The sequence below is a fragment of the Bos indicus genome, chromosome 2 (genome assembly GCF_029378745.1).
Source record: "Bos indicus isolate NIAB-ARS_2022 breed Sahiwal x Tharparkar chromosome 2, NIAB-ARS_B.indTharparkar_mat_pri_1.0, whole genome shotgun sequence".
Taxonomy (NCBI): domain Eukaryota; kingdom Metazoa; phylum Chordata; class Mammalia; order Artiodactyla; family Bovidae; genus Bos; species Bos indicus.
In genome coordinates, this window is record NC_091761.1 from 124,249,774 (window position 1) to 124,277,538 (window position 27,765).

At 38.4% G+C, this 27,765-nt stretch overlaps 1 protein-coding gene across 18 annotated transcripts in view; it reads right to left on the bottom strand.

Annotated features, from left to right (window-relative positions):
• The window catches only part of EPB41 (erythrocyte membrane protein band 4.1), a 181,637-nt gene that overhangs the window by 86,560 nt on the left and 67,312 nt on the right, over positions 1–27,765 (bottom strand). For 14 of the 18 annotated variants that reach the window (XM_070774969.1, XM_070774974.1, XM_070774984.1 and 11 more), the window contains exons 2-5: positions 14,721–15,198; positions 11,301–11,513; positions 8,541–8,645; positions 5,567–5,609 (exon numbers count right to left, since the gene is read on the bottom strand). In XM_070774969.1, coding sequence (XP_070631070.1) covers positions 5,567–5,609; positions 8,541–8,645; positions 11,301–11,513; positions 14,721–15,191 — 832 coding nt within the window. In that variant the 5' untranslated portion in view covers positions 15,192–15,198. Of the gene's footprint in view, positions 1–5,566; positions 5,610–8,540; positions 8,646–11,300; positions 11,514–12,907; positions 12,984–14,720; positions 15,199–27,765 lie in introns of those variants that run through there. The other 4 variants (XM_070775013.1, XM_070775036.1, XM_070775044.1 and 1 more) reach the window with 3 other exon arrangements.

The following is a 27,765-nucleotide window of genomic DNA, read 5'->3' on the forward strand; positions in this document are numbered from 1 at the left end:
GAGACTGATTGACCTTGAAAGAAAGTTCAAATGGAAAAAATTAGGTTGGAGGGAAATTTCAAAAACACAGCCAAAGCAATACTGTCTATTGTATATGGGTATGTATATATGAATGAAAAATATAACATGGACTGAATCACCCCAAATTCATTAACATACATTTCCATGAATAGATTTTGCAGAGGAAAACAAAAGAGATAAACCTTACCTGTACTGTTCTATTTTAAATGTAAAATATTAACCCATGTTAATTCTGGGGGATGGGTACATGGGTATATGGTACATTAACTTAATACTTCTCTATATATTTTTTGAAATACAGAAAAAAATCTTGCTGGTGAATGTCTATTACAAATTTAGATATTCATACTTTTTTATTCTACTTCTAGGAATTTACTACAGATACATCTAGGTGAATGAGTGCCAAGTGCTAAGTCGCTTCAGTCATGTCCAACTCTTTGTGACTGAATGGACTGTAGCCCATAAGGCTCCTCTGTCCATGGGATTCTCCAGGCAAGAATACTGGTGTGGGTCGCCATGCCCTCCTCCAAGGGCTCTTCCTGACCCAGGGATCAAACCCGCATCTCCCATGGCTCCTGCACTGCAGGCAGATTCTTTACCACTGAGCCACTGGCCAAGTCCCCACATCTAGATGCACATATACATATATATGTTGCACATACACACATACTATACATATATATATATATATATGTACATGGAACAACAGACTGGTTCCAGATAGGAAAAGGAGTACGTCAAGGCTGTATACTGTCACCCTGCTTATTTAACTTCTATGCAGAGTACATCATGAGAAACGCTGGGCTGGAAGAAGCACAAGCTGGAATCAAGATTGCCGGGAGAAATATCAATCACCTCAGATATGCAGATGACTCCACCCTTATGGCAGAAAGTGAAGAGGAACTAAAAAGCCTCTTGATGAAAGTGAAAGAGGAGAGTGAAAAAGTTGGCTTAATGCTCAACATTCAGAAAACTAAGATCATGGCATCTGGTCCCATCATCACTTCATGGGAAATAGATGGGGAAACAGTGTCAGACTTTATTTTTGGGGGCTCCAAAATCACTGCAGATGGTGACTGTAGCCATGAAATTAAAAGACGCTTAGTCCTTGGAAGGAAAGTTATGACCAACCTAGATAGCATATTCAAAAGCAGAGACATTACTTTGCCAACAAAGGTCCGTCTAGTCAAGGCTATGGTTTTTCCACTGATCATGTATGGATGTGAGAGTTGGACTGTGAAGAAAGCTGAGCACTGAAAAATTGATGCTTTTGAACTGTGGTGTTGGAGAAGACTTTTTTTTTTTTTTTTTTCTGGGTGACTTAACAACAAAAGTTTATTTTCTCACAATTCTGGAGGCTGAGAAGTCCAGGATCAAGGTTCTGACTGACTCCGTTTCTGGTGAGATCTCTCTTCCTGACATGCAGACAGTGCCTGCTCACTGTGCCCTCACGTGGTGGTGAGAAAGAGAAAGATGCCTCTCTGATGTTTCTTCTTGCTGCTGCTAAGTCGCTTCGGTCATGTCTGACTCTGTGCGACCCCAGAGACGGCAGCCCACCAGGCTCCCCCGTCCCTGGGATTCTCCAGGCTAGAACACTGGAGTGGGTTGCCATTTCCTTGGAGAAGACTCTTGAGAGTCCATCCTAAAGGAGATCAGTCCTGGGTGTTCATTGGAAGGACTGATGTTGAAGCTGAAACTCCAGTACTTTGGCCACCTGATGCGAAGAGTTGACTCATTGGAAAAGACTCTGATGCTGGGAAGGATTGGGGGCAGAAGGAGAAGGGACGACAGAGGATGAGATGGCTGGATGGCATCACCGACTCGATGGACATGAGTCTGAGTGAACTCCGGGAGTTGGTGATGGACAGGGAGGCCTGGCGTGCTGCAATTCATGGGGTCGCAAAGAGTTGGACACGACTGAGTGACTGAACTGAACTGAACTGGAAAAATGAAAGTATTAGTCACTTACTTGTGCACAACTCCTTGCAACCCCATGGGACTGTAGCCTGCCAGGCTCCTCTGTCCATGGGATTTTCCAGGCAATAATACTGGAGTGGGTTGCCATTCCCTTCTCCAGATCTTCCCAACCCAGGGATCAAACATGGGTCTCCTGCACTGGCTGGCAGATTCTTTACCACTGCACCACCGGGGAAGCCCTTTATATATATTCACTGCAACCCAAAATATATATATGGTGCTAAAACTTTATAATCATTAAAAAAAATTTAAACAAATGAAATGAATTTATATATGTTAATATAAAGAGTACCCAAATTATATTAAAGATTGCTTGCATATGCATATTAAATACATATCGAATATACATATTTATCTCAAAATATATTTGTAAAGTATATTATATATAAAATATAATATACACATTAAATACATATTTATATTAAAATGTATTATCTATATACACTCAGAAAATCTCTGGAAAGAACACAAGAAGTTAGTTAAAGGACAGGGGAAGAAGGGAAATTTATCTTGTTTCATATTCATCTGGGTCTTTTAATTTCATACTTCATATTTTAAAATTTTAAACTATTAATACATATGACATAATACACAGAAGACACAATATAAAACAATGTACAACATAACTGTATTTTTAAAAAGCAAAATTTATATATGCCTAGAAAAATCTTGCAGATTACACCAATTTAATAGTGATCCATCTGGAGGGTAGGATTTAGGGGTCTTTTACTTTCTTCATGATATATTTTCATTATGTTTCAATTTTTCACAATGAGTATATATTACTTATAGGATAAAATTATCTTTTTAAAAACCCAAAATCTTTCCATGGACATCAACAGTGGACTGGTTCCAAACTGGGAAGGGAATACATCAAGGCTGTATATTGTCACCCTGCTTATTTAACTTATATGCAGATTATATCATGTGAAATGCTTGGCTGGATAAAGAGTAAGCTGGAATCAAGATTGCCGGGAGAAATATCAATAACCTCAGATATGCAGATGACATCACCCTTAAGGCAGAAAGCAAAGTGAAACTGAAGAACCTCTTGATGAAAGTGAAAGAGGAGAGTGAAAAAGTTGGCTTAAAACTCAACATTCAGAAAACTAAGATAATGACATCCAGTCCCATCACTGCCTGGCAAATAGGTGGGGAAACAATGTAAACAGTGACAGACTTTATTTTCTTGGGCTCCAAAATGACTGCAGATGGTGATTGCAGCCATGAAATTAAAAGACTCTTGCTCCTTGGAAGAAAAGCTATGACTAACTTAGACAGCATATTAAAAGGCAGAGACATTACTTTGCCAACAAAAGCCATCTAATCAAAGCTATGGTTTTTCCAGTAATCATGTATAGATATGAGAGTGAGACCATAAAGGAAAGCTCAGCGCGGAAGAATTGATACCTTTGAACTGTGGTGTTAGAGAAGACTCTTGAGAGTCCCTTGGACAGGAAGGAGATCAAACCAGTCAGTCCTAAAGGAAATCAGTCCTGAATATTCATTGGAAGGACTGATGCTAGAGCTGAAGCTCCAATACTTGGGCCACCTGACTCAAAGAACTGACTCGTTGGAAAAGACCCTGATGCTGGGAAAGACTGAAGGCAGGAGGAGAAGGGAACAACAGAGGATGAGGTGGTTGGATGGCATTACCGACTCCATGGATATGAGTTTGAGTAATCTCTGGGAGTTGGTGATGGACAGGGAAGCCTGGCGTGCTGAAGTCCATGGGGTTGCAAAGAGTCAGACACAACTGAGTGACTGAACTGAATTGAAAATCTTTGCAATCGGTAAATATCAATCTTCTCTTTGGAGCAATGAAATATTTACATTTTGATATTAAGATTTTTGTTACAGATATGGTTTTTCTTTCCCATATTGAAGGAAAGAGGTTTATTATTTTGAAAAGTTCTTTTTTAAAAAATGACACTTAGGTTATTTTTCTTAGTAAGAGTTTTCTTCCCCAATAGCCTGAAAATCTACTAGATAGTCTTCTCTACTCATCATAAACTCTGTTTTAACTTTTCTCCCTAAAGAGTTTTCTAGTACAATCATTTACTCCTGAGTAATATTGAATATAAAAAGTATCCTCATTGAAAGGGGCTTGGAATCAAGTTTTTTCTTGTCATGTCTCAACTATTCTAAATATTTTTTACTCTGACTTTCATTTTAAAATGAGATTTTACAGGCAGGGAACAAATATGGAGAGTTGCCAGTCCAAATTAAGAAATATAAATAAACAGGGTCTAAAGGGAAACATTCTACCATAACAAAAGTGTTTTATTTCAAAAACAAATGAAAAACAAAATTTGTTTTCAGGTGATACAGTTAAAATTTACTAATCATGATTAATAACATTTACTGCAGTTCCTACAAGTTTACTGAAAAATAAACAAAACTCAGGAAGGCCTGGCATGCTGCAATTCATGGGGTCGCAAAGAGTCGGACACGACTGAGCGACTGAACTGAACTGAACTGAATTGAAGGACTTCCTTGGTGGTCCAGTGGCTAAGAATCCACATTTCCATTGCAGGGGGCATGGGTTCAATCCCTGGTCAGGGAACTAAGATCCTGCATGCTGTGGTCAAAAAATAAATATAAAATAAAATAAAAGGACATCTAGTCATAAAGGAGGGGAGAAGTCTCTACCCCTTTAGATACTGGACCAGGGGCTACAAAATACCATGTATGGGCTTAGTCATGTCTGATTCTTTCTGACCTCATCAACTGTAGCCTGCTAGGCTCCTCTGTCCACGAAATTTTTCAGGCAAGAATACTGGAGCGGGTTTCCATTTGCTATTCCCAGGGATCTTCCCCACCCAGGGATCGAACTCACGTTTCCTGCATTGGCAGGCAGATTCTTTGCCACTAGTGCCACCTGGGAAGCTCACAAAATACTAATCTAGACATTTTCAACCTAGAAAAATCTATCCCAAGGCACAAGTCTGAGCATGGTGTTTAGCAGTATTTTGTGTCAATGGGCTCAGGGCAAAGAGAAAACCACAATGACAAAGGGCCACTGGCAAAGGATTTCCATTCTTCGATCCTTTTTGTTCCTTCCACAGTTCCTTACATACTTTGATTTGAAAGAAGACTGCTGAAAGGGAACAAAAAAGAACTACAGAGAGGAAAACACGGAGAAGGTTAGAACTCAATAGTCCAGGACAATTTAAATGGAACAGGATCAGGCAGCAGCTCTCAACTGTAGGCTGCTACAGTTTCAATCACTACCATTTTGAGAACTGACTTCATATCCTTTTCTTTTCTTTGTTCGTCTCCATCTTCTGTTTCTCTCTGTCATTCCTATCTTCCCCTACTTTGCCTAGTTGTAAAAAAAAAAAAAAAAGAAAAAAATCAAGATCTGACCTACATCTCAATAGTGTCTACCTCTGCTGTGCCTTTCTATTATGGAATCTCTACCTTTCAAAGGAAGGCTTTATCTCAATTTCAAAGCCATATGCCATAGCCAGGATTCTAAAGTGACTCACCACTAGAAAAGGTTGGAAATCCTCTGACCTACTTTAAAAAAAAGAGAGAGAGCCATAAAATGGCTATATTCACTTACCACGAACTTGCTTTTTTATTTCTTTGGCAGAATCCAGCCATGTCTGTAAAAAGAAGAAAAGGCATTCACATAGAACTCCAAAATACATTAACCACAGAGTACCAGTAGCAGGGTTACGGACCATCTCCAATAGTGTCTCCAGGTCAACCTACATTTCCAACGTTCTTTGCATTTGTTTCACGTAGCATAGGGCTTCTGATCAGAGAAACAAGGAGTCAGACAATTGGGCTTGAATCCTAGGTCTACTACTTCCTGGCTTAGTGATTTTAAGCATCTCTGTACCTCAGTTTCCTCATCTATTAGAGGAAATAAAATGCGATATTAGAGGTAGTGCCTACCTCAGAGTTATTGTGAAGATTAAGAGAGTTAATATATCAAGTTTTTAGTAAATAAGAAATGTTAAATAAGCACTTGCTATTTTTATTATTCTGTAAAGCTCTACAACCAGGATTATTGATATCACCCGGACCTTAATTTTCACTCCAACTTTAACCTCCAGTATCATTCGAGTTCTCCATGTCAGCACAGTACCTGGTACACGGTTCCTGCTCAGTTAACGTTTACTGAATGAATAACTATTTTGCTTTCTCTGACTACTCTTGCCCACACTAAATTCTTCCTTCCCTGTTCTCCAACCACAGTTAAAGTCTGCACACCATGAAGGCAGGACTCCTCAACCCACTGTGGACCATGCAAAACTAACAGCACTTAAAAAGAGCCTCACCATTTCATAGGCAACTTGACTAAATTGAATTGTCTAAGAGATTTTTTATTGACATAAGACATATACAAAAAAGTACATAAAACATACGTACAGATCAATAAATTATCAAAGTGAACATACATCATTATAGGTACCCTAGGAGCCCATTCCATGCCTCCTCCCAATCCCCGCCCCCTCACTATTCCCTCTCCCAAAAGTTTAGAATGGAATTTCAGTTGTATTTAGAAGAGTTAGGTATCTCTTCCTCACCCTGTACCACCCAGGGCAAAGTCCAAGGTGGCCATCCCTGCTCTACCCAAGGAGTGGGCTTGATCACCACAATCTTACATTATATATTATATTATTTTGAGGGCTCCTTTGGTGGCTCAGATGGTAAAGAATCTGCCTGCAATGCAGGGGACCCAGGTTTAATTATTCAATTCAGAGCATTTTATTTAGCCAAAAGGTATTTGTAGAATACCTCCATGTGCTAGGCACCAAAGTTACAAACAAGAATTTAAAAATAGTGATTGTCCTCAAGGAGCTGTCAGTCTAATGGAAGAGGTGGGTGGGGGTGTGTGTGTGTGTGTGTTTGTGTGTGTGTGTGTGTGTGTGTGTGTGTGTGTGTGTGTTAGCCACTCAGTCATGGAAGAGGTGTGTGTGTGTGTGTGTGTGTGTGTGTGTGTGTGTGTGTGTGTGTTAGCCACTCAGTCATGTCTCACTTCCTGGAGAGGAATATCAGAGAAGGCAATGGCACCCCACTCCAGTACTCTTGCCTGGAAAATCCCATGGACGGAGGAGCCTGGTAGGCTGCAGTCCACGGGGTTTCAGAGAGTCGGACACGACTCTGCGACTTCACTTTCACTTTTCGCTTTCACACATTGGAGAAGGAAATGGCAACCCACTCCAGTGTTCTTGCCTGGAGAATCCCAGGGACGGGGGAGCCTGGTGGGCTTCCGTCTCTGAGGTTGCACAGAGTCGGACATGACTGAAGCGACTTAGCAGCAGCAGGACTGTAGCCTGCCAGGCTCCTCTGTCCATGGGATCTCCAGACAAGAACGCTGGAGTGGGTTGCCATTTCCTTCTCCAGAGGATCTTCCCAACCCAGGGATCAAACCCGGGTCTCCTGCATTGCAGGCAGATTCTTTACCATTTCAGCCACCAGGGAAGCCCATAGAAAAGGTTAATAATGAACAATCAATACGTCTTTAATTCTTAGAGACAGTTAGAAAATGTTTCTCAAAAGAATGTTTAGGGGGGAAAGGCCCTATGTTTCCCAGGATTCACTAGTCCACTGGCTTCCCCAGAAGGGGTTTTTGCAAAGATGAGAGAAGCTGAAACTAGATTATGATTCAGAGACATCAACTTTTTTGCCCAGAAATATTTTATCTGAGGAAGGGGGACAATAAGCCCTTTTTTACACAGCCAGGTTTGTACTTTGCTGTATAAATAAACAAATTCAGCTTTTTTATTGGACACTTTTAACATGACTTTATACATAAATATATCAATGAATATAAATAAAGCAATTTAATGTTTTCTCATTAAAAAATAAATAGGCTAGTAAGAGCTACTATAAGGAAATAAAACTTGCTGATACGACACAGGGCAGATGACACTAACAAAGGCGAAAAGTTTTCAATGCAACTAACAGTTTTGTACCAATGTAAGCCCTGGAAGTTCAACTGCAAACTGAAAGAATTTTCACTGCTGAATGCCTTCAGATGAGCCAGTTCCCAGCAATTTAAGAATATTGGGTTCATAGAAAAATTATAACAGTGATTTTTTTTTTAAAGTAGGTACCAGTACTTACTGACTTTATTTATATGCCAAATTCAAGTGTTCTCAGATACTGTAACATACACCTGAATGGGGTACACACACATAATATAAAAACATTCGATTTTATCTCACTGAGACTGTATAACACAAAATACTTCTCAGAATATTTTTCTCAGTTCATGGGAGAATTTGCTAACTCACAGCGGCAGAAAGCTTTTCCCTGTGGTTTTAGAGACATTGAGTTACCTTCGATCTTCCCTTACTAAGTTACACTATATCTTGGAGAGGCAGGCAGGCATAAATACATTCTTAACAACAATAAATGAATTAAACCAATTTTGGCAATGAGGACCAACCTAATTGTTGTAGTTATCTGCTTCAAAATCAGCATAGGAAGAAATACAAATATATGTTTAATAAATACTTTCTGATAAGAAAAAAAAGCAAGTTGGGGAGGTCAGTTTCTTATATTACAAGCAGTCTTCTCACCTTTGAGGTTGCATTATCCCAAATGGCCAGACCAAAGTAGTCTTCTTCCAAAAGATTGAGGTGTTCACATACTCGTTTAAGTAAATCTTGTCCCTTAGCATGTTTCTGCAAAGATATACATATTTTGGTTGAGGTTTCCACTTATTCTTTTATTTATTATGAAATAACATAAAACATCAGGTTCCAATTTCCTCTTTTCTCCTTGGTTACTAACACTTTCAGATGGCTACCCAGTGTAAACAGAACAATGTAACGAAAGTCCTGTTTCTTAACTTGTCAGTTTAAATATGCATCACAGAGATGGTTGCTTGGAAATGGTGCTGCAATTCAAAGCAAAATCCCACATTCCCTGCATCAAGCATCCCCCATCCTCCATCTTAAACATTACATTCTTTATTTTTGGTGCAATATTTCCTGAAGCTTGCTGTGGGCTACTGTCAGTCACCGTGAGCACCTGAAACAGCTAAATCAGCTGTCGACACTGATGTTAACAGTGGCTGTGGAAATCATCAAGACTATCATTCCCAGATCAAAAGTCTCAAGTCAATGAGCTGTGTCTCAACTCATGGCCAGCTCTTTCAGAAAAATGCATAAAGTATAAGATTTTAGATGCTCTATAGACATTACTCCTACAATTGTGCTCCAAATAATTTAACATTCTTCTACCTAGAAAATCAAACCACCACCAATTTGAGATACTTATATTCCTGTTTATAGGGCTGCTGCTGCTGCTAAGTCGCTTCAATCCTGTCCCACTCTGTGCGACCCCATAGACGGCAGCCCACGAGGCTCCCCCGTCCCTGGGATTCTCCAGGCAAGAACACTGCAGTGGGTTGCCATTTCCTTCTCCAATGCATGAACAGAAAAGTGAAAGTGAAGTCACTCAGTCGTGTCCAACTCTTCGCGACCCCATGGACTGCAGCCCACCAAGTTCCTCCATCCATGGGATTTTCCAGGCAAGAGTACTGGAGTGGGGTGCCATCGCCTTCTCCGGTTTATAGGGAGGAAATGCCATAACTTAGAGACTGAGATTTAGAGTCAAAAAGTCCCAGCCTTTTCATTTACTAGCTAAACAACATGAGTTGATTCAATTAATATTTCTGAACATTACTTTCTCATCTGTAAGATAAGATTATTTATATCTGCTCTACCTAACAGCTGGAAATGTTGAAAAACTTAAACATGATAATACCTTTTGAGAAATAGTTTTAACATTTCAAAAAATTAGAAATCATTGGCACATCTACATGACACATACCCTTCTCTCAATGAGCTGTTATTTTTAATGACTATTAGTAATTCACATAGTTGCTAATTCATTTTTAGACTTATCCCATATCATTACATCATTTTCTTCATTTTCTCCCTTCTGTGTTTCTAAAGGACAGAGATGATTTGAGAATTCTTCACATACAGGTCCCTACTCTCTTCTTTATACTTCCAAAATTCAGAAGTCCTAAAAAGTAAAAGGTGACGTTTATTTTGTTTTTGTTCAAAGCTCATCTGAAGGGAAATTCTAACCTGATCCATTATGGGCTACTTTTCATTTTTATTTATCCAACTTAGAGTCTTCATATATTTTACCATAGAAATAACATGCTTGGTCATGTGCCTACTGCTACACACTTGACTGGGTGTATTATAAAATTTCCATGCCACCAGGGAAGCCCGAAAATTTCCACAGTATGTACTTATTGCTTTTCTAAAGCCCCAAATATTTTGAATACCGAAACACATCTGCCCCCACGTGCTTCAGATAAAGGGATTCCTATCTAGATCTTGATCTGAGTGTGAAGAATGAATGCGGAATAGCTTTCTCCATCTCTAGACTAGTTAGTAGTGAGAAGCAGAAAGAGCAGACCCTAGATCTCCTCTAGTTACCAGGAATAGTAGCCATTTTTAAAATGCAACAGTGTATTTTTCTTGTTTTTCAAAACTTCAAAGGGGAATTTCTATTAATAAATACAATATAATATTTTAGACTACTTATTTGTGCTTTGATATATTTGCATATAAATAAATCAAATTCAAAATAATGTTACATACCTAAGATACAAGTATATATGAGTTATATGTATTAGAAATAATCTCAATAATTGCTTTTTATCAAGCATATTATAATTGATAATTACTTCTCTAATTAAAAAAATAGCTGATAGATTTTCAAGGATTTTAACTTGTCTTGAAGCAAAAGAATAATTAAAATATTAATAACTCTGACATTTCTATTCTTGATTCAATTATTTATTCTTCCTGGAAATAAGAGAATTTTAACAAATGGCATTACTTGATGTAAGCTTTTTATATCCTATCTCATGGAGCTAAAGAAATACATTCAATAAACCAAAGCTTATTAGAGTTTAGATCTGGGAGAGCAAAAATGAACAGGTAGTAATTTTTTTTTTTTTGACAAGTACAATTATGGGGACTGCCAGACCTAGAAACTGAGGCCATCCTGGGAAATCTCGTCACGGAAGGCCACTCTATAAATAACCTTTTTTTTCTTAAAATTATTTTGGGTTATAAAAGTAACACATACTCAATTCACAATACATGTATTTGGCAGATACAGAAAAAACTGGAGATGAAAATAAGACTCACTCATAATCCTTCCACACCTCCACCCCTAGAAAATCACAATTAACATTTCAGTCCATAGAAACAGTCATTATACAGGGTCTTACCTCAGACCACAGCACCGCTTTGAAACATGAAACAATCTGTACGCGTTCTAACTACTGGAAATCGAAACGCACCCACCTCCACCACACATTCGTAAACTGTGTCATCCAACAGAGAAACCTTGCAGTGCATGCTTCCGTGCCTTCTGAGGGATTTCTGGGGAGCTTTTAATTCTCTCTCTGCTTTTGATTCAGGACCTTCTTCTTTTACTTCTATTTTAGAGCACTCCTCAAGTCCTCCTTCTTCCTTAGTCTCAAAATCTGGATCTTCTCTGTGTTCTTCCTGAGCAGGCTACATAGCCATGACATCACCAAGTCAGTAATAAAGACACTTCACACAACATGCTGTACACATGTTTGCTTATAATGTGGCTACCAATAAAAGCACTAACTGTAGAAGAAAACTGTTAAATACAAGTGATAAGAAGATTAAATAATTTTTTTCTATAAGAGATAGGATCTCCCCAAAGATCCACAGATTCTGCTAGTCTCAAAACTTTATAATATAAGGTAAAATTTGCTCTTTTTCCCCTAAAACTGAAGTGGGTAGCCATTCCCTTCTCCAGGGGATCTTCCCAACCGAGGGATCGAATCTGGATCTCCTGCATTGCAGGCAGATTCTTTACCAGCTAAGCCACCACGGAAGACCCCTGATACAAGGTAAAATTCTATCTTCAGGTGGAATGTCATTTTTCAAATCAATAAATGAAGGTTTCAGGTAAACTAGAGCATACCAATCTGTTGCTCTCAGCACTATACATTTTTACTGGCTATACCATTATCTATTCTTAAATTCTATCAAAATCTAAACATCTTTGCCCCTTGCTCCTCAATTCTAATGAGGTAGCCTTATGAATTGCAAAATAGGCTGTTATTTGTCATGCGGTCTAAATTTTATGAATGGCTAAGAGGGGTTCCTGACCAATTTAGAGCAAAAGGCAACAGATGTAGTAGGCTAACAATTGCAAATACCAGTGATCTAAATTTTTACCAGGTATCAACCATGACAAATGCAAAGAAGATTCAGAGAAGCAAGAGATCCACTGAAATCTGGATCCCCTAGGGCAATCATTAAGTCATTCCAAAGCAATACAGGTAAGTGAGACATTTTCGCATACCCCTACTTACTTTTTACACAATAAAACTGCTGAAAGATTCTTAACCGAACCTCACTAATCCTTTTCTTTCAAAAGAAAACATAGTTGACATTTGAGAAGGAGGATTTAATTATTTGGCTCCTGCTCCTCCTGCATTAGATACTAGTGAAGTGAAGTCGCTCAGTCGTGTCCAGCTCTTTGCGACCCATGGACTGTAGCCCCCCAGGCTCCTCTGTCTGTGGAATATCCTATCTGGCCTATCCCCACTCTACTAGTACTCTTCATGTCAGTACCCTGTTTGTTGCCTTTGTAACATTTATGACGATAAATAATTATTTTGTATTTACTACTTTTTTTGTCTCTTCCATTAGACAATAAAGTTATCAAGAGTAGAGATCATGTTTGTTCAATAACAACAACAAACATTTATATAGAAATTACAATGGGTCATTACTGTTCTAAAAGCATTACTTATATGAACTCATTTAACCCTGTGGGAAGTGTACTATTGTTATCTCCCCTTGACAAATAAAAAATTGAAGGCAGAAAAGTTAATAAGGTAGGATCATACAGTCAACAAGTCACATACCAGTCAGACTCCAGAATTCATGATCTCTTTGCCGTATTGTAGTTTTTTATTTACCAATGTCTGTCCAGCTTAGGGCCTGGCACACACAGTAGGTTTTCAGCAAATTTGTTGAGTGAATAAATTAAAAAATATTAAAAAATGACGCATGGTTTCCAAAAAACCCAAAGTACCCTAGATGAAGGCCAGTGCAATCCTACAATGCAAACTCAATTTTAAAAAATCCTGTATAGAAAAGGACCATTAAAATGAAATTCTACTATGAAATCAATGAATAAGATTTTAGTTAAATCTAAAATTTGTCATTTGTTTCAACTTTAGTACAAATGTTATGATCTTTAGACAAAACAGACTAATCCTGATTCAAATGCTAACTAAAACAAGATAGAGATTTTTCAGTACATAAAGCAAAGGGGGAAAAAGGCAGCTAAAAACCTCTTGAAACTACCAGGCTTCCTGAAACATAACATAATTTAACTCCTTTGGTAGTCCTAAAATTAAATTAAATTAATGACACTAAAATATGTGGTTTCTCTGCCTTTACTGTTTATATATTTTATTAACTAAGTAATAACAACTAACATTTACTCAGTGCTTATAGTATGTCAGACAATGTCTCAAGAGCTTTACATATGTATCTTTTTTAATCCTCATAATGCCCAAGTATGGTGAATATTATTATCCTCATTGTACGGAGGAGAAAATTAATAAAGCAAAAGTGTCACTTGTCTGTGACTGAATCTTCTAGTCATGTACTATAAATAAAACTTTGTCTTCAGCCTACTTTAACTAATAACAAATACATAATAACAACTTTATCCTAAATTTTACTTAGAACTTTTAATATACACACAATATTTTCATAAATACATATATTATTTTTTAAATCTAATAAAACTATATAGCCCAAGTCTGAAACCTATAATAGAAACATATAGGACTTACACATTTTACAATGTATAATGCCCACATGTTTCAAAAATAAAATACTTAGAAAACAACTCTTAATTTGTAATTTATTAAGCCTGAAAACAAATGACATGCCTAGAAAATAGTTTGAGTTGCAGTACTAATATTTTCCCAAGTGTTTTGGACCGATGACCAGGCTCACACTCATTCTCAGTTTAACTACACTAACAATTAAGCCTCCCCACAACTACTATATATTACAAAGGTGATATAAAAGAGCTAAATTTCTGCATCTGTATCTTACACTCTGTGGAAATATGACCTAGTTGTAGAAAACAACAAAGATAAGGTAGACACAGTTCAAACTTATTACCTACTTCTGGGTGGCCTGAATCTATCCCAAGGCTTTTATAAAGATTTCCATAAAAGAACTATGTTTGTTGATAAATTATCCCATTTCTAATAATTCCACCAAAATGAACTCTGAACCACTTCACTTCCTTCCCCCTCACCATTAAAACTCCTGGACTTGTTCCATTATTATAGCAAAATGTAAATTCATTTGATACATTTCTTTCATTTTCTCTTTTTTGATTTAGACAGTGTAAGTATCTTTTTTTAAGTCTTTATTGAATTTGTTAAAGTACTGCTTCTGTTTCATGTTTTCATTTTTTGGCCAGGAGGCACCTGGGATCTTAGTTTCCCCACCAGGGATTGAACCTGCGACCCCAGCACTGAAGGTGAAGTCTTAACCACTGGACTGCCAGGGAAGTAACATAAGTATCTTGACCACGTGAATTTCTTTAGAGCAGAAATTCCAAAGCATTATGTTACTTATTACTAACAATACTTCAATCAACTAGCTAGTAAGAAATCCTTCACCTCCCACTCAATCCCATCCTCTTACCTGTGTTTCTGCACTGCTTAATGAATGGAGATCCAAGGATGGGTCTGTTTTGAGCTCAGGTTCAGGAGCTGCAATTGGGGCCTTTAAAATGATTTCTTCATCAAGACTGGCTCCAAATTCTATCTCCTTCTGGCCTCCTTCACCTTTCTCTTTAGCTGACTCTACTTCTTTGCCTTCCTCCTCAGACACCTGAGATTTAGGCCTTTTGAGAAATGAGGAGAACAGCCGTGACAGGCCCCTGTTTTCTGATGTCCGCTCCTTGTTCTTGGTCAAGTCTTCATGTGTCGGAGTGTCTCCATTAGATGTTTTCAGCTTCTGCTCACACTGATTATCTCCCTCAGCTGCTGCTTGAGAAGCCTCTTCCAACTGAGTTTCCTGTTGACCGGAGCTTGTGGCTCCCTCACCCTCTTCCTTCTGCGGTTGGTGCTGTGGATTTTCAGCCTCAGCCACTAAACTCTTCTCTGTTGTCATGATGTTGCTATTAAAAAGAAGATGGCAAAGGGGGTCTCTTAGAAACAGAATGCATTACTGAAGGCAAAACCCTCAATCAGGTCAAGGGTGACAGAGTTAGTATCTTTAGGTATTTAACCACCAACAGACAGTGCTCTCATCCATTAAACATGAGACTTTCCATTAAAGCACAAAAATATCTTACCTATACACCCTGGATAAATTATTAATGCTTGACTTGCTAAAGTTATGACATAGAGAAATTAGCTTAAAATAGGACCCCCTGAAAGCCAGCTTAGTGAAATGCATATTTTAAATTCAAAGCTCAGAACTATGTATAGCACAGTTTTATCCCTCCTAAAAAAAGATCTTATTTATACACTGTTCTTTGACAGCATCAATCTGCGGGTACAAGGTTTGTAGAAATTATCTGCAAAATTCTCTACATCCCAAGAGATGATGGGATTAAGATTCCCCAGCTCTTCAGTCTTATTGTTTATATTTCTCAGAATGCATATTAAGAACAGAAATGTAGAATTCTGATCATTTATCAGGCTTAGCAACAGCAATGACAAGTATACAGTTAAAATAATCACAAAACAAATCCTTAGGATTTCGTGTTACAACATTAAATCGCCAAAGTCTCTGACTTGAAGTTTTTTAAGATCTTTTTTCCTTCTGACAAATATGATTTAGAATACTCATCATTTTTAAGAGCAGCAGGTAACTATTACAAGAGAGGAAAATAGATAATAGAGAAAAATAAAGATGCAAAATAGAGAAGAAAAATATTGATTAGAAAGCAAATACTGATTCAACTGTAAGAGAAGAGAAAGCAAGCTGTAGGCCTCACATATTCAAAAACTTGTTGATTTCTAGCTTCTTTCTCTCACAACTCCCAGTGCTATTAGTCAAGTTGCATAATAATGCCAAAGAGTAATGTCACTAAAGGGTAACCACCATACCAGGGAACAACTGAGTAATGAAATTGACTAATTACTTTGCCTAGTCAAGGCTATGGTCTTTCTAGTAGTCATGTATGGATGTGTGAGTTTCTTCACATGTATGGACTGTGAAGAAAGCTGAGCGCCAAAGAATTGATGCTTTTGAACTGTGGTGTTGGAGAAGACTCTTGAGAGTCCCTTTTACTGCAAGGAGATCCAACCAGTCCATTCTAAAGGAGATCAGTCCTGGGTGTTCTTTGGAAGGAATGATGCTAAAGCTGAAACCCCAGTACTTTGGCCACCTCATGCGAAGAGTTGACTCATTGGAAAAAGACTCTGATGCTGGGAGGAATTGGGGGCAGGAGGAAAAGGGGACGACAAAGGATGAGATGGTTGGATGGCATCACCGACTCGATGGACATGAGTTTGAGTAAACTCCGGGAGTTGCTGATGGACAAGCAGGCCTGGCGTGCTGCAATTCATGGGGTTGCAAAGAGTCGGACACGACTGAGCGACTGAACTGAACTGAACTAAATAATGACCTTACATTTTGATTCACTGCTATACCTAAAAGTACTCCACCCAAAAAGCAGTGTTTACATTGTCTTTGCTTCTGCTCCATGCTGTTTAGATGAAGTACATCTAGTTTGGATGCCAAAAATCTGAACTGATGAACCATATTTGGCCCATTCCATCCTCAGACCCTTTACACTTGCTGTTCTCTCTCTGATTTTCCACTCCTGTATATTAGAAAGCAGGTCCCTCCTCCTCATTACTGCCTCTGCTCAGATGTCACCTCTTTACAAAGGCTTCCCAATCACATCCTATCTAAAATAATGGCCCCCCAGATGGTCTCATAGCATTTATTACTATTTACAATTATCCTGTTAACCGGTTTTTGTCTTCTTTCCCCCCAGCTAAAATTTAAGTTCCATGAGGACAGAATAGTACCTGGCACATTACAGGTATTTAAAAAGTCTGTTGAATAAATTAATTTCAATTGAATACACTTGACAAAAACTGCAAAGGTCTCCTCTAAATTATTTAAGTAAATCTACTTCAAATGCATAGGTCCTATGCTAGGGATACAACAGTAAACAAAACAAGTAGGTCTATGTCATCATGGAGTTTATAGTCTTGATTCAACTTTAATCAGTATAATGAAAGAATATTTAAGAGAATTCTTATTTACAATATGCTGCTGGCTGCTGCTAAGTCACTTCAGTCGTGTCCGACTCTGTGCAACCCCATAGATGGCAGCCCACCAGGCTCCCTTGTCCCTGGGATTCTCCAGGCAAGAACACTGGAGTGGGTTGCCATTTCCTTCTCCAATGCAGGAAAGTGAAAAGTGAGAGTGAAGTCACTCAGTCGTGTCTGACTCTTAGCAACCCCATGGACTGCAGCCTACCAGGCCCCTCCATCCATGGGATTTTCCAGGCAAGAGTACTGGAGTGGGGTGCCATAAATCTAAATAATTGTGTATAAGTGGAACAAAGTAGTGCAAAGGGAAGGAAGCTAATGGCATCAAGCACTATTTCTGTGTCAGGCCCCGGGGTCAGGGACATTATCTACATTATTTAAAGTAAGCCTTTCAATAACCCTGAAAGGGAAAGTGGAACTGCTTAATCTCATCGTTGAAGAAACTAACTCAGAGTAAAACTGGCCCAAGGTCACACTGATAGTAGGTGACAAACCACTGTAAGTGATACTGAAATAAATAAAGGCATATTAATAAAAGGAAAAGCCTTTATATGAGTTCTTACTGCTGATCTACTCAAATTATTCTATTTTGAGCATTAAAAATATTTTTAAATAATCAAAATATTCACAGAAGCATATTCTCCAGTTTCATCTACTAAGTCACCAAAACTAGTCTATGCTAATAAAAAACACAATAAGGCCTTTATAAACACTACTTAAACATTTACCAACCAATGTATATTCTGAATTTGCTACCCTTGAGTGAGGTACACTTGTCTTAATTCCTCCTTATATTAGGAGTAGGCAATTGATTTTTCCAAGGTTCTTTTTCTTTAATCTCTAAATAAGCAAACTTGACCCAGAAAGAAAACATGAATATCAAACCACCAGTTACTCTTAAAGAGTTATGATTTAAGAGCACCAATTTACTTCAAACTTCCTTCGCAAAAATAAACAAGAGGACAGGCTGAGGATTGAGTGCTATTTTCCACAGATTTTGGATATGACTTTATCATTCATCTTACTGAAAAGACACAGAAACCACTTCTACATTGAAATGTTCCTACACAACAGACTTTACAACAAGGTCTCTCACAAAGATCCATAAAAAATTATAAATCTTTCGTGAACATTTTAGCAGACATGAAAATCGCTTAAATTCAATTCTAACAATCTTTTACTTGTATTTTTCAATAAATAAAGAGTATTTTTCTTGTGTTTTCAATTTTTTATCATTAAAAAAACTGAAAAGATCTTCTAAGGATATTCCTATAATTTCTTTCCCATGAAAAGATGTCATCTCAAAATAGCTGAATGAGTATGAGTACTCAATTGTTTAAAACACACACATGGTTACAATTTGTATGCTATATGTGTGCTTGTTAAATTTTAATGTGTGCTGAATCACCCAGTAATCTTAAAATACAGATTCTGATTCAGCAGGTCTGGAACAGAGCCTAAGACTCTACATTTTTAACGAGCTCCCAGATATTGCCAAGGCTGCTGGCCCACTGACCACACTTTGAGTAGAAAGGCAGAGAAAACTATTATCTCTTTGGAAACATACTCAAAATATCTCAGAAACAAAGATGGGAGAAAGCTACCTTCAGAAAGTAGAATGTGAACAGCGAGAAATAGTTGACACAATAAATGCCCAACAAATGCTTGCTGAATTAATGAATGAATCAGCAAAGAATGCAGTATACTATTAAATGTGGAAGCTGACCACTAACATGTTTTTAGAACTCATTTGGTATTTAATCAAAAGTTAATCAAATCCTTCTACCACAGATCTGTGGCAATTTCAAGTTGTCCATGCAGCCCTGACACCTGATTACTTGACACCTGACTTTCTCCATCGATATGATCTCTTGTGAGGCTTCCCTGGTGGCTCAGCAGGTTAAGACTCTGCTTCCAATGCAGGAGACATGGGTTCAATTCCTGGGTGGTTAGACAGCTCCATTGATATGAACCTCTTTGCCACATTTAGGAAGGAATGATCAAGACATATGAATAAAGAATTAGAAAACAATATCTATCAATATAAAACCAATATACTTTGCCACACATAATTACACTCATGCTTAAAAAAAAAAAAAGCTAAACACAAGTAAAAAAGAGATGAGAACACATTATAAAGAACAGGTACACAAGCAGAAGGGTAAAAGAATTCTCTTAGAACATACAGAAACCAACCTCAGGTAATACCATAAATGCAAGAAAACAACCAGGGAATCAGACGACACATTTTCAGCAGAGACGCTACAATTCAGTCTATACAAGGATAAATGGAATAAAATTAATTATTAACAACAGTTTTCATATATGTCCTTTCCAGCCATGCACACGTGGGTAGCAATGCATTTAGTAAGCGTCACAAGAGCAAAAGGAGGTAGGGAGGATGGGGAATATTACAACTGAAACCAATAAGTCAGGCAAGTATCTCCAGTTAACTCTGAGACTGATGAGAATTAAACAAAAAATAAAAAACACACACAAAAAAGTCCTACAGGCCATTTCCTAAAAGCTCAAATAAACTCATCCTGACAAATCTGTTACACACGCAGCCAGGTTCTTCACAGTACAATAGGTAGGATGGGTAACCAGGAACAGAGATACAAAAAAGTCAAGCAGCAAAGACAGGATAAATGCTCCATAAACAGGCTCTTCCTGTGTAAATGATACTATTTTTATTCTGGATACAAAACCAAAAGGAGTTGTCTGTTTATTTAATGTCAGAAAAACGTCTTCTGATTTTAAAAAAGGGAATAAAAGATCAACATAGCCAAGAAGACAGTGATGAGTGGTCTCATTCCATTGTGATCCTAATCCTTCAAACCCGAGGAATTATACTCCATCTGTTCTCAAAGATACACTTACTTTAATAGTGTACATCTGTTGACTTCAGGCAAATCAGATCTTCACAAACCTGATCCTGAGCAGATTGCAAGGGCCGGATGACATCTTTCATTTTTTTGGTATCTCTTTCTAACAGTACAGTCAGTGCCCCACTAATGTTTTTTAGGTGGAAAACTTGGTAAAAACACGACAGTTTGAAATGACTAAGAAAATTTCCCTTACAGGCACCATTTAATGATAAAATTTAATTATTGGTAATACTCCTCAACTTAGTTCACTGAACATCTATCAGTGTTTACTGGGTGCTAATCATATATAAGGTTTTGGCTCATCTGAGAGGGAAACAAAAAGGACAAAATACAATTCTCAAGGAGATAAGACATATACACAAATAACCAAGACACAGGTAGTACTTGGCGCTTAATCAGGCAAGGCTTCATGAATGGAACCAATTAAGCACCAGAGAAGTACAAAGTACTTTCAACTAGAGTGATCACAAAAAGTCTTGTAGAAACCGTTTTTTAAGCTGTGCTTTGGAGGGTGAGCACAAGATGTCAATAGAAAGCAACCTGAAGTGTGAAGAACAGATGAAATTCCAGATGTGGAACTGAACCAGCACTAGTAGAATACTGTAGCTATCCAAGAACTAGTTAAGTAGTCCAGACTAGGTAATATGGGGCTACAAGGACATAAGGTGAGAACAGGTACAATTTAAAATGAATCATAGGAGAAGGAAATGGCAACCCACTCCAGTATTCTTGCCTGGAAAAGTCCATGGACAGAGGAGCCTGGCAGGCTGCAGTCCATGGTGTTACATGACTGAGCATGTGTGCATGAGGGTGGAGGGTCACGGGTTGGTAGCAATAAACTGGTAGAACTAAAAAAATAAAAATAAAATGAATCATAACTGAAATACTAATAATAGTAGCTACCATTTATTGAGTACCTATGAAATACCATACATTACACAATTTACCACGTTATCCTAGAATCACTCTAAACGGTAGGTGTTTTCATTGCCCAGATAAATATAAACTGGTTCTGGGAGGTTAAATTTTTTGTCACAGATCACAGAATTAAACCATGTTTTAATGAAACTATTAATATACTACAAGCTGATGGTTCTATTGTAAATTCCCAGAATAATGTCTATCTTTCCAAATCTGGGTACTTCTATCCACTGTTCTCTGCTAAAGAAACCCCTATCTGGAACTCTCCTACGCTGTTGGTGGGAATGTAAATTGGCACAGTCACTATAGAAAACAGTATGGATGTTCCTTAAAAAACTAAAAATACAGCTACCATATGATCCAGCAATCCTACTCTTGGGCATCTATCCAGAAAAGACAAAAACTCTAATCCGAAAAGATACATGTACCTCAATGTTCACAGCAGCACTATTTACAATAGCCAAGACATGGAAATGACACAAGCCCCCAACAACAGGTGACTGATTTAAGGAAACGTGGGGGGTTGTGTGTGTATGTATAATGGAATATTACTCAGCCACTAAACGAATAAAACATTGCCATTTGTACAACATGGATGGTCCTAAAGAATATCACACTAAGTGAAGTAAATCAGAAAAAGACAAATATTATATCACCCATATGTGGAAGCAAAAACTAATGCAAATAAATCCATACACAAAACAGAAACAGACTTACAGACACAGAAAACAAACTTGTTACCAAAGGAGAAAAGGGAAGTGTGGGGAGGGATAAATCAGGAGTACTGGGTTAACCAGAAGCAGAAGATATTAGGAAGAGGGGGCAAGAATACACAGAAGAACTACACAAAAAATATTTTCATGATACAGATAACACGATGGTGTGATCACTAACCTAGAGCCAGACATCCTGGAATGTGAAGTCAAGTGGGCCTTAGGAAACATCACTATGAACAAAGCTAGTGGAGGTGATGGAATTACAGTTGAGCTATTTCAAATCCTAAAAGATGATGCTGTGAAAGTGCTGCACTCAACATGCCAGCAAATTTGGAAAACTCAGCAGTGGCCACAGGACTAGAAAAGGTCAGTTTTCATTCCAACCCTAAAGAAAGGCAATGCCAAAGAATGTTCAAACTACCACACAACTGCACTCATCTCACATGCTAGCAAAGTACTGCTCAAAATCCTCCAAGCCAGGCTTCAACAGTATGTGAACCGTGAACTTCCAGATGTTCACGCTGGTTTTACAAAAGGCAGAGGAACTAGAGATCAAATTGCCAACATTCACTGAATCATCAAAAAAGCAAGAGAGTTCCAGAAAAATATCTACTTCTGCTTTAGTGACTCTACCAAAGCCTTTGACTGTGTGGATCACAACAAACTGTGGAAAATTCTGAAAGAGATGGGAATACCAGATCACCTGACCTGCCTCCTGAGAAATCTGTATGTAGGTCAAGAAGCAATAGTTAGAACTGGACATGGAACAACAGACTAGTTCCAAATCAGGAAAGGAGTACGTCAAGGCTGTATATTGCTACCCTGCTCATTTAACTGATATGCAGAGTACATCATGAGAAATGCTGGGCTGGATGAAGCACAGGCTGGAATCAAGATTGCTGGGAGAAATATCAATAACCTCAGATATGCAGATGACACCACCCTTAAGGCAGAAAGTGAAGAAGAACTAAAGAGCCTCTTGATGAAAGTGAAAGAGGAGAGTGAAAAAGTTGGCTTAAAACTCAACATTCAGAAAACTAAAATCATGGCATCTGGTCCCATCATTTCAGGTCAAATAGATGAGGAAACAATGGAAACAGTGAGAGACTTTATTTTTTTGGGCTCCAAAATCACTACAGATGGTGACTGCAGCCATGAATTTAAAAGACGTTTGCTCCTTGGAAGAAAAGTTATGACCAACCTAGACAGCATATTAAAAAAACAGAGACATTACTTTGCCAACAAAGATCCATCTAGTCAAGGCTATGGTTTTTCAAGTGATCATGTATGGATGTGAAAATTGGACTATAAAGAAAGCTGAGTGTCAAAGAATTGATGCTTTTAAACTGTGGTGTTGGAAAAGACTTTTGAGAGTCCCTTGGACTACAAGGAGATCCAACCAGTCCATCCTAAAGGAAATCAGCCCTGAATATTCACTGGAAGGACTTATGCTGAAACTGAAACTCCAATACTTTGGCCACCTGATACAAAGAACTGACTCATTTGAAAAGACCCTGATGCTGGGAAAGATTGAAGGCAAGAGGAGAAGGGGGCGACAGAGGATGAGATGGTTGGATGGCATCACCTACTCAATGGACACGAGTTTGAGTAAGCTCTGGGAGTTAGTGATGGACAGGGAAGCCTGGCGTGCTGCAGTCCATGTGGTGGCAAAGAGGCGGACATGACTGTGTGACTGAACTGAACTAAAAGATACAAACTCTTATGCAAAAAATTAGATAAGCAACTATATAACACTGGGAACTATATTCAGTTCCTTTTAACAACCCAAAATGGAAAATAAGCTGAAGAAAAAATATATATATATAACTGAATCACTTTGCTGTATACCTGAAACTAATACAATATTGTAATTCAAGTACATTTCAAGGAGGAGGAGGAGAAAGAAAGGAGCAAATTCCTATCTGTTAAGAATTTATGGATAGGCTTTCAATCTGGCCAAGACTACCCCTATTGCCACCAATTTCAAGTTCACAATTTACGTACATATTTCTCTTCCCATGGAGTGTATGTGAAGGTGGAATGGGGAGACAAGCAAAGACAGACAAAGAAAACAGATTATGAAAGAATGTTATGAAAGATTATGAAAGAAAGGCTAAATAGTTCAGACTTTATTCTGAAGGCAGTGGAGAACCACTGGGCATTTTTAAACAGGGAAGCGGGTAAACAAAGTGGAAGCAGGACAGACCTAGACGCAGAGAGAGGCTCAACAAATGACTGGGTAAATTCAGGTTATCAGTGAATAAATTCACAGTGGGTATCCCTGGGGAAGATGAAACCAATCCTGAGCAGATAAACTTGAAAAGCCTTGCAACTGCCCTTAGTTTTTCTAGCTTGTTCTCATTAGCATGTTTCTCAACAACCCAGGCAATTTTATGTCTGAGCCTGAAGGCATTTTTATAACACTTCATTAACCCACTCTGATAAATGGCTTAACAGACGAGGTCTAGCATTAGATCCAAAATAGAAAAGAGAAAAGAAGTGAGATGGATATCTCACAGGCATCTTCAATACATGTCCAAAATTAAACTCTTGCATTCTTTTTCCTATACCAAGTTCAAACACACCATCCAGATGTTCTAACCAGAAAACCTAAGTGCCATCCTTGGCTCAGCCTCCTCCATTTCCCTTCCCAATCAAGTCCATCTGTTAGTCCTATAACCTCCCAAATAGATTCAGAACCAGTCTATTTTCCACCTTCTGCACCACTATCCCATTTGTGCAAGCCTCCTTCACTTCTCCTTGTATGATCTCAACAACCTCACCTTGTTCCGTTTTCCTCCTGGCCTCTATTCTATGGTCACGCTAGCCAAGTGCTTTCCTGGCTAAAGTCGTTTGTGCGTGCCATTTCCTTGGACTGGAATACACCCCACCCCCTGCAATAAATCTGGTTTCTTCTTATACCTTGCAATTCAGCTTGAATAATTCCTCCTCAAAGCAATCTACCTTGACAACCCTAATGTCTACATAAGTCTGTCCATAAGTCCCTTCCCTAGTTCTCTATCCCAGTACCTACTTCCTTCCTTCACAGTCCTCTTCTCAATGTATACAATCACACTTGTCATTTACCTGTTTAATGTCTGTCTGCCCCACTCCAGCACCTCCAGCCACACTGTAATAGCCCTGAGAGAAGGGCTGTTTTCTCTTCCATGGTATACTTAGTACTTAAAACAGAACTGGTGCTGCTACTCAGCATAGAACCTAGGACTTTGAACAGAACCTAATACCTAGCACAACACTGCAGACACTCAATAAACATTTGTTCAGCAAATGGATAAATAAATAGGAAAAATAATAACATACGTTTGTTGTTGTTCAGTTGCTAAGTCATGTCTGACTCTTTGTGACCCCATGGACTGCAGGATGCCAGGCTTCCCTGTTCTTTACTATCTCCTGGAGTTTGCTCAGATTCACGTCCATTGAGTCAGTAATGCTAGCTAACCATCTCATACTCTGGCACCTCCTTCTCCTTTTGCCTTCAATCTTTTCAAGCATCAGGATCTTTTCCAGTGGGTCGGCTCTTCTCATCAGGTGGCCATGGTATTGGAGCTTCAGCATCAGGTTAAACTTAGGTTTAACCACATTAATTATACATATACAGGATGGAGGTTGTCCAATTTAACAATGAAAGTGAAAGTCGCTCAGTCGTGACAGACTCTTTTCAACCTCATGGACTATAGTCCATGGAATTCTCCAGGCCAGAATACTGGAGTGGGTAGCCTTTCCCATCTCCAGGGGATCTTCCCAGCCCAGGGATCGAACCCAGGTCTCCTGCATTGCAGGCAGATTCTTTACTAACAGAGACATAAGGGAAGCCCACTCAAGTGGGTAGCCATTCCCTTCTCCAGGGCATCTTCCCAACCCAGGGATCGGACCCAGGTCTCCCACATTGCAGGCAGATTCTTTATCAGCTGAGCCACAGGGAAGCCCAATTTAACAATAGTTCATAAGAATTTTAAGGTTTTGATTGTACACACTCCAACAGAGATAAAATCCTAAAGGAGCTAACAATCTTTAGCTACATTTCTAGATTTACAGTGGCCAAAATGCTCATTTGATTCTTCAACATATATTTTCTGAGAATGTCACAGTATTCTAGGCAATATGGTAAGCAGTGGGCTACAATACTGAGAAAGATAAATGTAATTCCTGACCTCCTGGCCCACAATCTCCAATCACAAGATCATGGAAAGTAACAATGTCTCAGTTCTTGTTATATATATTACATCTTAAACCTTACATTCAGCTCTGGGCAGTTTAAAGAAGCCAGAGTCTGTCCAAAGAAGAGATATAAAATGATGATGGAATTTGAAAACATGTCATAAGGTAAATAATTGAAAGAAACTGGGATACTTAGCCTAGAAAAAGAGAACAGAGAACAGGGAAGTGATTGCAGCCCTCACAAATTTCCAGAGTTGCCAAATTCTATGTGATTCCTAAAAGAAAACTCAAATTAGTCAGTGGAAATTACAAAGACACAGTTTTCACCTCAATATAAAAGGAAGAGATTTCTAATAATTAGAGATACCTAATAATTAAATGACTTGCTTGAGAATAGTGAGCTTATTATCACTGGAAATATTTACTTAAAAGCTGAATGACCGTCTGTCATGGATGCCAGAGAAAGGATTCTTCCACTAAAGTGGGTTCTTGCATTAAATGACCTCTAAGGGACCCTGGGTGTTCTTTGGAAGCAATGATGCTAAAGCTGAAACTCCAGTACTTTGGCCACGTCATGCGAAGAGCTGACTCATTGGAAAAGACTCTAATGCTGGGAGGGATTGGGGGCAGGAGGAGAAGGGGACGACAGAGGATGAGATGGCTGGATGGCATCACTGACTCGATAGACATGAGTCTGAGTGAACTCCGGGAGTTGGTGATGGACAGGGAGGCCTGGCATGCTGCGATTCATGGGGTCACAAACAGTTAGACACGACTGAGCGACTGAACTGAACTGAAGGGACCCTGATGCTGGGAAAGATTGAGGGAAGGAGAAGAGGCAACAGAGGATGAGATGGTTGGATGGCTCACCAATTCAATGGACATGGGTTTGAGCAAACTCTGGGAGATAGTGAAGGACAGGGAAGCCTGGTGTGCCACAGTCCATGGGACTGCAAAGAGTGAGACATAAATTAGCGACAGAAAAACAAGGTTCCATCCAATGCTAAGATTTTACAGATAGGAAGGAAGGTAAGGAAAAACACAAAGGGACATTAGAATAGTGGTGCAATTGGGTTATTTTTTAAAAGACTATATTATAAAGTCAGAGTTACTATTTGGGTTTAAATAAGAGGGGAAAAACCAAAAGTAAAAAAAGGATAAAAGGCCATTTTACTTCTCTAGTCAGAAAACAGAATTCAGTAACATTCCTTCACACAGAAAGAAAACAATGTTCAAGTACTGAAGTGTCAGAAAATCTGCTATAAAATAGTTTGTTTCCCAATAAAATCAATAGTTTGTTTCCCAATAAAGTCACTCTCCTCAAAACCACAGGGAAAGTGTCTTTCATTTGTAACTCAATTTAAGTAAGCTAATTAGCACTTTTAGAAAAATAGGAAAACTATTTATGTAAAATATTAAAATGGTAGCTTAAAATATACAAAAGAAGTTCTTTGTGATTCTTCTTTCATCCTCCCCAAATTATTTGGACCTTAAAGTACTCCTTATGTGAACTTTTCTTGCCATATTGAGTGAATCAGGAATGTCACTCAGCATGAACATGCTGTTTTCAACAACTTTATTTTTAATTTAAGTCATTTCCATGGTGACTAACACCATTGAACCAACTCATTCAAAGATATTTTTAAATAAACAAACTCTTACTCATCTCCTTCTAAGAAGACCAAAATATACTCTTTAGTTCCCCACAGAATTCAAGCTTGTACTTAGATGATGTCTAGACATATTC